Source organism: Talpa occidentalis, unplaced genomic scaffold (genome assembly GCF_014898055.3).
Source record: "Talpa occidentalis isolate TD23 unplaced genomic scaffold, MPIMG_talOcc4v2.1 talOcc4.13, whole genome shotgun sequence".
NCBI lineage: Eukaryota > Metazoa > Chordata > Mammalia > Eulipotyphla > Talpidae > Talpa > Talpa occidentalis.
This window is the reverse complement of record NW_023601322.1, coordinates 38,498,415-38,511,861: the sequence shown is the minus strand read 5'-3', so window position 1 is coordinate 38,511,861 and position 13,447 is coordinate 38,498,415. Positions and strand designations below refer to the sequence as shown.

The 13,447-nt window shown below is 39.0% G+C and overlaps 1 protein-coding gene across 1 annotated transcript in view; it reads left to right on the top strand.

Annotated features, from left to right (window-relative positions):
- TTC39C (tetratricopeptide repeat domain 39C) overlaps positions 1-13,447 on the top strand; it is a 94,657-nt gene that overhangs the window by 31,686 nt on the left and 49,524 nt on the right. The window contains exons 2-4 of the mRNA XM_037508728.1: positions 6,157-6,205; positions 7,927-8,055; positions 11,430-11,544. Coding sequence (XP_037364625.1) covers positions 6,157-6,205; positions 7,927-8,055; positions 11,430-11,544 — 293 coding nt within the window. The remainder of the gene's footprint in view (positions 1-6,156; positions 6,206-7,926; positions 8,056-11,429; positions 11,545-13,447) is intronic.

Sequence of the window (13,447 nt, the reverse complement as noted above, 5' to 3'; positions counted from 1 at the left end):
CAGTATTTTTATTTTTCCTTCTGAAGTATTTCTCTGAGCACAATCCCTTCCAGCTCCATCCATGTTGCTGAGAATGACATGAATAGGATAATGACTTTTATATCATCTGATTGTAATCAGCTTCAAAAGGGAATATTTTACTGATGCTCTTCAATCATATATTAGATCACTAGAGATATGATATGTAATGTGTAAAGGAAACATTGGTCTTCTTAAGTGGGATGTTTACAGAGTAAATTAGATTTTTTCCTTTTGAAAAATATTCTTAATAGCTTTTGTAAGTCATGTCAGGAAGAAACATTTACATGAACCTTTTCACATTTTATTTTCTGTAGCCAGCCTATGAGGGAAAAGGGCACCTTCGATCTAGAGTTTTTCCTTCACCATTTCCAGGCCTCTTTTCCTTTTCTGCATAACGTAAATGCTCCTGTAAGTAACTGCTGAATGAGTGATAACAGGAATCAGGTGGTGACCGTGTCACTGAACTTCCTGCTTTCACAATCGGAGTAGAATATAATCTTTCCATTTCTTAACTTTTATGCTCAGAGGCAGGCCAAATAGTCCTTTCTCTGTTATTGCTGCAAAATCTTCAAATTAAAATTGAGGCCTCCATAGAACTCACAATAGTATTTTCCCATTTCTGGGTGGTATTAGGAAGCAAGTCCAATATATTTGAAAAACATAGTTCATTGCAGAAAAATCAAATTAATCTTACCTATGGATTGCTAACACAGTGTATAAAAGTTAAAGAACTTGAAATATAGGATAGTAAAAATAAAGTTAATAACCCAGGAACCACAAGTACAAAGTAAGTGAGGTTTATATGCAGGTATTAAGTATCCCTTGAAATTTAGATATTTCAAGGCTTTATTTAGTGCTGACTTTGGCATATTTTTGTTGTCGACTCAGCAATCATTAGAGTTGTTATTACAAAGCCTTTTATTTACTGTTTTTTATTGACAGAGTGGAGAGCTAGGTTGAGGTTAGATTTCACTATTAAAGATGAAAAAGAATTAAATAAGGTAAATAATCCAGATAGTATGAAAAGATATGGTTCAATTTGGTGTCCTACTGGCCTGTTTTTATCTTGAAGGATATACTTTTAAAATTGTTTACCCTGAAACCATAAGTACATAGGAAAAAAAAATAGACAAAATACTCTGTGACATAAATATCTTTGTGAAATATCGGAAATATCTTTGTGAATTCATCCCCAGCAGTGAGGAAAACAAGGGGGAATATAGACACCTGGGACTTTATCAAACTAAAAAGCTTCTATACAGTTGTAAGAGACTGTAATCAAGATGAAGAAACACCCTACTGAATGGCTGCACACCATACATCTGGCAGAGAACTGATATCAATGATCTAGAATGAGCTCATCCAACTCAAAAAAAAAGAAGAAAAAAAAAACCCAATGAAAAAATGGGAGAAGAGTTAAATAGATACTTCTCCAAAGAAGACATGCAGATGGCCATCAGGCACTAAAAAAAATTCATCACTTAAATCACTTATCAATACTAAAAATGGATCTCCCATATGATCCAGCAATCCATTCCTAAATATTTACCAAAAAACCCCCACTAATTTGAAAGGAAATTTGCACTCTTTTGTTCATTGTAGCACTATTTACAATAACTAAGTTATGGAAACAACCTAAATGCCTAAAAACAGATGGATAGATCAAGAATATATGGTATAAACATATTGGAATACTACTCAGCAATCAGAAAAGAATAACTCATGTCATTTGCAGCAACATGGATGGAGCTGGAAGGAATTATCCTAAGTAAAATAAGCCCAAAAGAGAAAGATAAATACCAAGTGATTTCATTTATATGTGAAACATAGAGAAACCAAACAGAGGATCAGACAAAGACAAACTTTAAAACCAGCCCTTGAAAGCTGATCATACATCTGAGGCAGCCAGGAGGGGAGGGTGGGAGGGATTACAGTGGAGGACTGTGGCTGCTTTGGTGGTGGGAGAGCTATGGTGACCACACCTGAGGGGAGAAATCCTATACTGTCAAAAAATTAACAAGGGTGTAAAACAGTGGCACTTCATTTAAAAAAAAATAAGATTGTGTTTACATTACTTATATAGATAATATAAAAATCGATGCCCAAATCATTTACATTTGTTTTTGGAAACAGACTGTTATGAGAGTAACCTCATCTGTGTCTCTACTTTGGGGGCCAGCCCTCTCCTAGCCTGGAGCTAACAGCAGCCTGCGCCACAGCTGGGCACAGTGAAGCCTCAGCTTGTCACTAAGTAAATAACGCACTCCCACATAATCGGGCTTTGGCTGTTTTTGCTGTTGAATTGCTCCATTAATCTGTTTGGTGGCTGGATGATATATTCTGTTGAGAAATTGTATCAAAGCAACAAGTGAATCACAGGGAATATTTAGAACAAACAAATTGACTTATTAAATAAGGCATATTCTTTCTAAAAGGTCTCTGAAGGTACAGAGAATATCTACCATACAGTATTGAAACAAAGATGATTATCAGTGCAGGTGTCGTCGTGACTGTTTATCTCCCCCACATACACACATTTATCATTGAAAAAAATCCCTTTTATTTGTATTGCCCCTCCAACAAATATTTTCATATGTGTAAACAACTCTTCTTTCTACATTAAGTTCTATCAGAGGCATTCTTCTAAAGCAAAGTAATATTCCATTTGGTTATTTTATGAGGCATTTGTTCTGTTGTAGACTTTGTATGTTCAGTAAGCTTTAAGTTGTGATAAAATATACACAACATGAAATCTACCATCTAAACCACTTTGAAGGGTACAGTTTCTCAGTATTCAGGACTCTCGCATTGTTGTGCAACCTGTCTGCAGATGTCTTGTCAAAATGGAACTCTGTGCTCAGTAGGTAACACCCTGACTTACATTTATCCGCATACTTTCCCCAATACCTTCACTCCACTGTTGGTTTGGATTGTTTGATGGTTCCTAAAATGAGCTTGTTGAAATGAGCCAGGACCCACTTGCTTCTCCTCCTCCAGCATTGATTTTAAAGTAGTGATTCTACTTTTGGGAACTTTTCCAAATCTCCAAAATGAATAGGGTTTTTTTTTTTCAATTTTTAAAAATTTATTTATTTTACACAAGAACCAGGGTACAGGCCAGATGCGCGGGAGGATGAGAGGATTCACTGGAGACAGAGTGGAGAACGAACAGGCAGAGCAACGAAATACACTGCTATGAGGGGAGCAGTGGGCATGACAGGAAAGGTCTGCTGTGCCATGTGGGACCCTTGCTGGCCTGCCGGGATCCAACTGGCGCTGCAGAAGCTGAGGACAGCTTCACAGTGTGGCGCTCAACTGCCTGCGCCACCAGGGGAAGCCCATGAATAGGGTTTATGTAGAAACATAGTGAAGGCCAGAACTGGTTAAGAAGAAGCAAATTAATGTAGGATCGGTTGAGGCATGTTGGGTTAAAAAAAAATCAAATGAATGAAACCAGTGCACCTTATTAGATTGTGCTGTTAGAACACCAGCTCATGTGCAGCGCGAGTGCTGCCTGCATATTGATCAGGTCATTACTGAGACTCTAGTGCCCCTTGTGCTGTGGGATGTATAGACCCAATACCTCAAGGAGGAAAAATGTTTCCATTGGGCTGGTTTTTCACTTAAATGGGGAGATGCGATGTGAAATACGAAGGGGTATGCGAGGGTACCAGGAATAATTAATAGCCATTGCTTTCAGAAGTCACATCACATGCATGTTCCTGAAAGGTGGAGTTCTCTCATTCATGCCTACTCTGATTCCTGTTTGTGGAAAGCCTGCTGTGTCAGGCACGATGCTTAGAGCTGAGGCAGAAATGATCATGCTCAAGGGGACACTGATGAGCAAACCAAATGGTAATCTAGAGGGGTGGGAGCTTATAGGAGCTGCAGAGTGGGGAAGTCAACATCCATTCTGGTGCCAGGTGAGGGGTGATAGTCTCTGCTGTTAGAAGTGCTGCGGAGCCCCGTGTGTGAGTGAGTGTGATTCTTCACAAGTGAGGTCACCTTCCCATTTTTTTTTCTTGTAATATTAGTATCCTGTTAATTAGAGGTAAAAACAACTGCTGTTAACTGTAGAATTTGAATAGGTATAAAATAGATGGGGGAAATGTAGTGGATGGTTAACATTCCAAATAAATTGCATTTCTTTTTTTTTTTTTTTAAGATTTATTTATGCATACAAGAGCTGGGGTACAAGCCAGAGATGCAGGAGGGTGAGAGAATTCACCAGAGACAGAGTGGGGAACGGAACAGGCAGACTGACTGAAATACACTGCTGAGGGGAGCAGCAGGCAAGACAGGAGAGGTCTGGTGCTCCGTGTGGGTTGCTCCCTGGCTGGCTGGGGATCGAACTTGTGCTACAGAGGCTGTGGATTGCTTCATAGTGCGGTGCTTAACCCCTTGCACTACCTGGGAGGCCCAATAAATTGCATTTCTGATCTTCTCTACCACTCTGCTCTCTCTCTCTCTTTCTCTTTTTCTCTCACCTAAAATTACCAATAGGGGCTTGAATGAATACTTTATTACTGGCCTTTAAAAAAATGGCCATGTGTTATTTATATAATAAAAAAAAAATCAGTGAAATTTTTTAGGAATACAATTGCAACTTTCCCTTTAGTGCAAATTGTAGAGATTTGGATTTTGTGCTGGTGATGAATTTAAGCAGAAAGTTTACATTGTTAGATTCTTTAAATTGAATTGTATTTAGTTTGATTTAGTTTCATATATGGCTTACATATAAAACTGGGTAGTGACTAGACCAGCAATGCTGTCTCTAGGGAGGGTGTTCTTAGGGGAAAAGTGATTTTGTGAAGTCTGATTTTGTGAGGTCTGACTCAGGGGTAAGATCCTTTCATTTTCTTTTAAACATTGTGTGTTTAAAATTTTGAACAAGTCTTGCATTTAAAAAATGATTATTGGGCCTCCCCGGTGGCGCAGCGGTTGAGCGCTGGATTGCGAAGCTGCCTGCGGCCTCTGAGGCGCCGGTTCGATCCCCGGCTGCTCCCCGGCCACCGGAGGAGGGTCCCACATGGCGCGCAGACCTCTCCTGCCGCCCGCTGCTCCCCTCAGCAGTGTACTTTGGTCCTTCTGCCTGCTCTGCTCCCCGCTCTGGCTCTGGTGAATTCTCTCACCCTCCCCCGCTTCTGACTGTACCCAGTGCTTGTATAAAAAAATAATAATAATAATAATAAAATAAATAAATAAATCTTTAAAAAAAAATAAATAAAAAATGATTATTAATCACCTTCTTTGGCTATATAGTTGTAGGTGTCACATTGGCTTGTTAAGGCTGCCTCTGCTCTATTTTGACTATATTGTTTGCCTTGCTTTGAAAACTCGGGCAGATTCTATTCCGGCAGACAGACCGGTGAACTGCTTTGCCTCTTTAATTTTTTTTCTTGGGGTAATTTAACCTGCACGAAAGCTTTAATTTCTTCTATCCAATCATTAGGAAAATTCGTGAACCTAATATAGCAATTTTTTTAAAATATTTGTCTCAAAATTCATTCTTTATGCTTTAATTTTTTAATTTTTTTATTTTTACAATTTTTTAATTAAAAATTGTTCATTTTTAAACAATATTTGCTTCCCCCCACCCCCTCAGGTGTAGCCCTCATAGAATTTCCTTCACCAATGCACCCGTGCACCATCACCTCAGTCCCCTGTGCTCCTCCCTCCCTCCCTCTGATCCCTCTCCCTCCTCCTCCCCTGCAGGATGTCTCTGATTTATAATGGTCGGTTTTTGCTTTGCTGTGTTTTGTACTGTTATTATTTTTTTTACACTGATGTCTTATTTGGTTCCCCTACATTCCTGCTATAAGTGAAACCATGCGATATTTTTCTTTTTCCTTCTGGCTTATTGCACTGAGCATAATTCCTTCTAGCTCCATCCACATTGCTGTGAATGGCATGTGTTTATCTTTTTTGAATGCTGAATAATATTCCATGGTGTATATGTACCACATCTTCTTGATCCAGTCAACTATTTTTGGGCATTTGGGTTGTTCCAGGTTTTACCTATTGTAAATAGTGCTGCAATAAGGTGTACAGGTGTTCTTTTGAATCAGAACTAGCAAATGTTTTTAAAGCAAAGGTTTACCAAAAAATAATTTTATTTATTTATTTATTTAACAGAAATCACAGCCCACTAATGAGTTTTGGAGCCAGTTTTGTCAGTTTTTTGGTAAGTAATTGGGGAGCTGTGTTGGCGAGAAGGGAACAAATACAAGTCTTTTGAGTGGCTGTTGCCTGTGTTGATACACCATTGTGGACATTTTTTAGAGTTTAAAACTGGAATAAAGTTTTACCTATGTGAGACCCTTTCTTCCCTATTTTTAAAGATGAAAAAGCTTGCGTCTTCTAGAGTATTATGTTTTCCCAACCAAAATCCTTTCAAAAGTGGACATGTAATTGAAAGACCTTTTCAAAATAAAACTGCATTAGAGGGAGGAAAAACAGGCCAGACTTTGGATACTAAGGATTTGCTAAAATTACTGAGTAAATGTGGACTGGAAGACTAATTGACTGAGCTAAACTTCAGTGTTGTATTTTCAAATACTATTATTTAGGATTTGAGGGGGTAGGTTACAGCTAGATTTCAAATTAGGGAATGTAGAAAATGGAATGCTTTTATTTTCCAGAAACACTTAAAACATTATACAAACTTCCTCCAAGTACGTAATTTTTTTAAAAAGCATCGTAAAGTCAAGAGTAGAGAGTGAGAGGAGTCAAATGAAGAAAGCACTCAGATTCAGCAATGCCAGCCAGTGGCAGGGTAGGGGGTCCCCAGCCTGGCCTGCCCAACCCCAGGCGTCAGGACAGCTTCCAGTGACATGAATTTCCTTCCAAGCTCTTTTTTCCTCTTACTTCCAGGTAATACACAAAAATGTCATGACCTACTGTATACAAGAAAACAGTTCCCGACCTTAAGGAAAATAGTAGTATGTGGGACTGGGAACGTAAGTCCCCACATAACTACTAAGACTTTGAGAAGAACATAAGCAAAGTCCTAGCTGGGTGGAGGAGGGGACTAGGTGGGAGAGGCCTGGCAGGGTTGAGATTTGCTTAGGAAGGGGAGTGTGATGGGGAGACTTGGGCAAAGTAGCTGTGGTTCAGTTTGGCAAGTATGGAAAAGTAGGTTAGAGCAACATGAGGAGAGGTCTAGAATGTGCGGGTGGGGCTGGCCGAATTTGATAGGAAATGGAGAGCGAGATACAATGAGTTCACTAGGCCCTTCCAAGAACCAGTGTCCTGTTTCTGCACCAGATGCCATTCAGCTCAGAAAGCTCAGTTCTACTGCCTCTAAGTTGCAGATTTCAGCGCAAAAAAGAAACCTTCCTTACCCAGTTAGATGTGTCATGAAAAAAATTACCAGGATCAGGTGCCAAGAAACTAGTTGTTAGTGGAATTCACTAGGGACAATATAACATGAGTTCTGTATAAGTGAACCCACTGGAATCATTATCCCTGAAAAGAGTGATGATTTTCAAAGAACACCTACGAGCCATGTTTCATCACTGCTTCTGTGCAGTACTTTATGGAGCCAAGGATCCATGTGTGGGCAGGATGTACTTTCTGGTGAAACTGTTAAAAAAAAGAAACTGAATTCAGGGACCAATCAGAAAGTATGTGGGTTTTGTTAATGTGTATGATAACAAAAAAATTGTAGAATAGTAATTTCAAGGATATTTATCACCATATATTTTTCATGTAATAGAAATATAGTCTTATTTCATATTGAAATTATAGGTTTTTTTTAATGACAAGGGTGTGCTGTAACATTCTGATTGTTTTACTTGCCACAAATAATTTTTTTTCTAGTTTAAAGTTTTGTTGCAGTAAATTAGTCTAAATTTTCAGACACTTACTGATTCATTCATTCTTTCCTTATTTCTTTCTTGGCAGAATGCCATGATGACATTTGAGGAAGAAAAAATGCAGTTGGCATGTGATGACTTAAAAACTACAGAAAAGCTGTGTGAAAGTGAAGAGGCTGGAGTAATTGAAACAATCAAGAATAAAATTAAGAAGAATGTAAGTGTCTTTAGATTCTGAACTGTATGTTACTTACATATTTAGAACAGAACATTGCTCATTTCCTTGGGTTTTGGCATCTAGAATAAGACTGAAAGCACTAAATGTTTCTTACAGTTTTTGATTATGTAAAATGTGTTGCAAGAAACAATAGAAGCTCCCTTCAGTCATTAGAGCAATTCAATATGTGTTCTTTTGGTATCTTAAAATTATTTTCCATAACGGACCATGTGGCACAGACTTTTCTAATGAGGCTATCCTATATGAAGTTCAAGTATATTCCATCTTGGTGTATTTCAGGATTTCGGTAGTGTACCTAAATTTTTCCAGGCCTCACCACAAATTAAGTCACCATAACGTCACAAACCACTCCTCTTGATTTTGTTTTCACCTTTCAGTGCAAAAGGTCTAGGTTTGGAGAGGCACCCTCTTACCCCTGATATTTCTGGAGTGCCCCCAGCGTCTTATATTTCACATATTTAGCTGACAACCCAATCTGATCTATTGGTCAGTCATCAAAATTTCTATATAGCGTCAAATCTGCCTTTTCTTCTCTTTCACATCAGTCCAGGCTACTTCTCTCCTCTTGCTTATGGTGTCCACCATGAGAAAGCCACTGATGGGCCAGTAGTGTGGTCTCCTGATGTTCTAGAGAGCCAGAGCTTTCCTTAATTCCCCTCTTTCCCATCTCTGCATCCAGGCTCTCACCAAATCCCGCTGACTCCCTTTCTTAAATATCCCCAGAATCATCTATTTTTCTTAGTCCTCACTACCATTCCCTAGGTCAGTCACCAGTTCTACTTGCCTAAGTCAACCCTCACTGGCATTCCTGCCTCTGCTCTCACTCTTCTCTAATTCCATTTCCATAGTGCAGTCATTAAAATGCAAATACTGTGCTGCTGCTAATTTCATTTTCAGTGCCCTAACCCCCATTATTGCCATAAAAATAAAGTTCAAATTCTTCATATCATTGACTTGGCATTTACTTTTCCTCTTTCTAGAATGTTCTTCTCCTCCTTGACCTCATTTCTACTCATTCTTTTTTTTTTTTTTTTTAAGATTTTTACTTATTTATTTATCTAAGCACTGGGTACAGTCAGAAGCGTGGGAGGGTGAGAGAATTCACCAGAGCCAGAGCAGGGAACAGAACAGGCAGACCGACAAAATACACTGCTGAGGGGAGCAGCGGGCGTGGCAGGAGAGGTCTGTCGTGCCATGTGGGACCCTCACCCGTGGCCAGGGATGGAACCAGCGCTGCAGAGGCTGTGGGCAGCTTCGCAGCCCAGCGCTCAACCACTGGGCCACCAGGGGAGGCCCATTCCTACTCATTCTTTAGTTGTTCCCAGATGTCATTTCCTCTAAGAACTCTTGCCTGAACCCCCGATCCTTGTTGAGTATACCGTCTATAGGTTCCCTGAGCTCCTTGTACCTTATCCTTCAGAGCACTTCGTACATTACATGGTGGTAAGTTCTGCATACCCTCATTAGATGTATTTGCATGTCCATTTTCAGTATCATGCCTCTCATATGTTCATAATTAACATTTGAGATGGAGTCTTGCAATTTAAAAAACATTTTTACCCACAGTGACCTTCCAACAATCCTGCCAGTGTTGTAAGCAAAGAAACAGAAGCATCAATAGAGTGACACTTACAAGAGTAATGAGTGCTGAAGACCAGACAAGTGACCATAAATTATGCTGGCTTAGAAACACGGGAGACCAGTACTTCTATTGTGGATACTCTTTATAGTGTTGTTGTATTTGCCAAACTCCTATCATTTCTTATATCATTACGAAAGCTATTTAGTTAATTTTTTCAAGTTTACTTTGCATCTAGAGTTCAGTGTCCTTTTTCAGACTGATTTTTATTCATTTAGAAACATTCTTTGTAACAAAACCCAACAATTTATAGAAGCTATATTTGTTTTATTTTACTTTTTACTTGTTTTATAGAGGGACTCCCTCTTAGAGGTTGCAACTTAAATTTCAAGTTCCATTTATGAGTCATTCAAAACTCATTTTTAATTCTAAGGTGTTTTTTCTTAATTAAATGCAACCAGATTCCCAACCTCACATCTCAGCTCTGTACATCAAATGAATGAATCCCAGTGTTCATCCTACCTGAAAGTAGATAGCTTGGAAGTGGCTTTTCAGGTTACCTGATTTGGGGAATATTTTATTCCCTTAGTGATTTTTATTTTGGATAAGTAAGAGCTCACATTGTTGTTTTTTTTTTTTTTTTTTTAAATTTTTTTTTTTTTTTAAAGAGGCACGTATTTTATTTATTTATTTGTTTGTTTATACATGCACTGGGTACAGTCAGAAGTGCGGGAGGGTGAGAGAATTCACCAGAGCCAGAGCAGGGAGCAGAGCAGGCAGAAGGACCGAAGCACACTGCTGAGGGGAGCAGCGGGCGGCAGGAGAGGTCTGCGTGCCATGTGGGACCCTCCTCCGGTGGCCGGGGAGCAGCCGGGGATTGAACCAGCGCTGTGGAGGTCGCGGGGAGCTTCGCAACCCAGCGCTCAACCGCTGCGCCACCGGGGAGGCCCTCACATTGTTTTTTAAAAGATAAAACATTGCAGTTCTGGATTGGCTTTCGTGTTTCTCATTAATTCAGTTTTTATCATTTAAAATATTTGTTCTTAAATGAATGGATTAGAAAAATATGGTACGTATACACCGTGGAATATTACTCAGCTATAAAAAAGATGAACTCTTGCCATTTGCAACAACATAGATGAACTGGGTGGGGAGGGGATAATGCTAAACAAAATAAGTCAGAAGGTGAAAGACAAATACAGGATGGCTTCACTTATATGTAGCACGTAGAGGAACAAAAAAGATCAGACAAAACCAAACCAGGAACCAATCCTAGAAATTAAACTGAGTCTACAAGACAGGAAGGGGGTGGGAGAGCACAGTCGGGAGGGAGTACAATGGACTGTGGTGGAGGACTATGCTGCCTCAGTGGTGTGGAGGTGGGATTCTATGCCTATGGATCACATCCAACGCTGTAAAGCAATGTCACCTCAATTCAAAAAAATAAGAGTCCGTGGCTGGGGCCACCACCGGGAGCAGACTCCAACTCTTAGGTCAAGGTTTACAGTATTCTCCTTTACAAATAAGTCACTTGCACTCAAATCAATCCTTATAAAGATTTAAAAAAAAAAAATTTTGTTCTTTACTATTGTGTTACTAACAAGATAAAGCTAATGGGAATATAGAACTACAAGTAGTATAAATTTGGCCTTGGCTTTCACTGCCTGCCATGTTTCACAATTCCTACATGAAAATTTTGTACAGTAAAGTTAGCAGCTGCTTGGAAGGAGCATTTCGCATATGATTTGTCAGTGATCACCTTCCCACTAAACAGGTTGATGCCCGAAAATCCACCCCATCTATGGTTGATCGACTTCAGAGGCAGATCATCATAGCCGACTGTCAAGTTTACCTGGCTGTGCTGTCATTTGTAAAGCAAGAACTGTCAGGTAGGCAGAAGAATTATTTTTCATGACTTCTGTTCTTCAGTGGACATAACTAGTAATGCTCTTTTTTTGAAGAATTTCAGTGTTTGAAAACATGTGGCACCTCTTTGGGATGTGGTGCTGATTTATTACTTGGGAAATTAAAATCACAGATGCTTAATGTGTGTCTAGTAGAGTAGCTTTAGTGCTAAAGTCTGTTGTATCAAGATAATTTTGTCATATTTTGAGTAATTGCCAATGCCATAGATGGATGGATGGGTAGATAGGTAGACAGACAGAAGGCCAATGAAACTACTGGACCTCTTTGGTTAAGACAGGTGCTCTGGCATTTTTTGTAATTTTGTACTTCTTTTTTCTGACATACAGGGCTGCCTTCTTTTTAAGGAGCTAATTTTAACCATTAAGAAAATATCTGTTAAAAGAGAAGGATAATTCAAATGTAGTAAAATGTTAGGAGAATCAGGGTGAAGGATATCTAGGAATTCTATGTATTAATCTTTCAGCTCTTCTCTAAGTCTAAACTGTTACCAGTTTTAGAAGTGTGTATATCTGTCCTTCATTTGTTCATGCATTGTTCATTCAGCAAAGGATTATTGAGTACTTACAATGTGCTAACCTCTGTGTTACATGAGTAAACACAATGGTTCCTTCCCCCGATGAAATTTAGAATCATCAGTTAATACTCTTTCTTTTTTAAACTAACAGCTAAGTATTATTATAAAATTTGGAAAATGCAGAAAAGTGGAAAAGTAAGCAAGTCATCTGTTGTTTTACCACTTGGAAAAATTATTTATTGCCAGTGTTCTACTTTATATTTCTCTCTATTGTACAAAATTGAATCTGTAGAGTTTTGTATGCTCCTTTTCCCCTCTTAGGTTGTTATTTATTTTCCCTGTGACTCAGTTTCAAAATATAATTCTAATAATAGCATATTAGTTTGTCATATGAATGTGCCGTATTTTATTTAACCAATTCCTATTGGGCATTCAGGTGTTCTCTGCTTTGCTTTTTGTTTTGGTTATTAACATGGCCAAACCTGTTCATATATTTTACCCCCAAATTTTATTTCTTCTACAAGCAATCTTTATGGCTTTACCAACTTTCCTAGTTGGTCGCTAATAACCAATTATTTAATCCAGCTTATTATGTATTCTTAACAGTGTTCTTGGGTTTTCCTGAAGGTCTATAATTTATTAGATGTGGATACTGATATTGAAATGAAATTAAAAGATAAACAAAAACATGCTTCATTTGTCTTTCAGAACCCCCTGGGTTATTAAATTATATTTAAAAATATGTTTACTTCTTTATTGGATCCATTCTTGCATTTTTTTTTAAAGATTTATTTATTTATTTATACAAGCACTGGGTACAGTCAGAAGCACAGGAGAGTGAGAGAATTCACCAGAGCCAGAGCGGGGAACAGAGCAGGCAGACTGATGAAATACACTCCTGAGGGGAGCAGCGGGCGCAGGAGGAGAGGTCTGCTCGCCATGTGGGACCCTTGCCGGCGACCTGGGATTGAACCGGTGCTGCAGAGGCTGTGGGCAGCTTTGCAGCCCAGCACTTAACCACTGCGCCACCAGGGGAGGCCCAGAGGACATTTTTTTGACGGATAATTTTCTTGGGGAAGAAACTTCTTGGGGATGTTTGTGCTAGGTGCCCCTCCCCCACCCTGTGAGTGGGTGGCACAGGAATTGGTTGGGGTTCATGACCAGACCTCCCTATGAGGGTGCATGTGTAAATTTTCACAAGGTTCATAGTTACAGAAGTTCTTTTGTGCCTTATCTCATTTGAACTATTTTATAATGAATTGTCCTGTAATTTTCTCAAACTACCTTCTAAGTATCTTTTTAATTTATTTCATTATCCGAAGACTTTTTTTTTTTTTGCAATACGCACATAT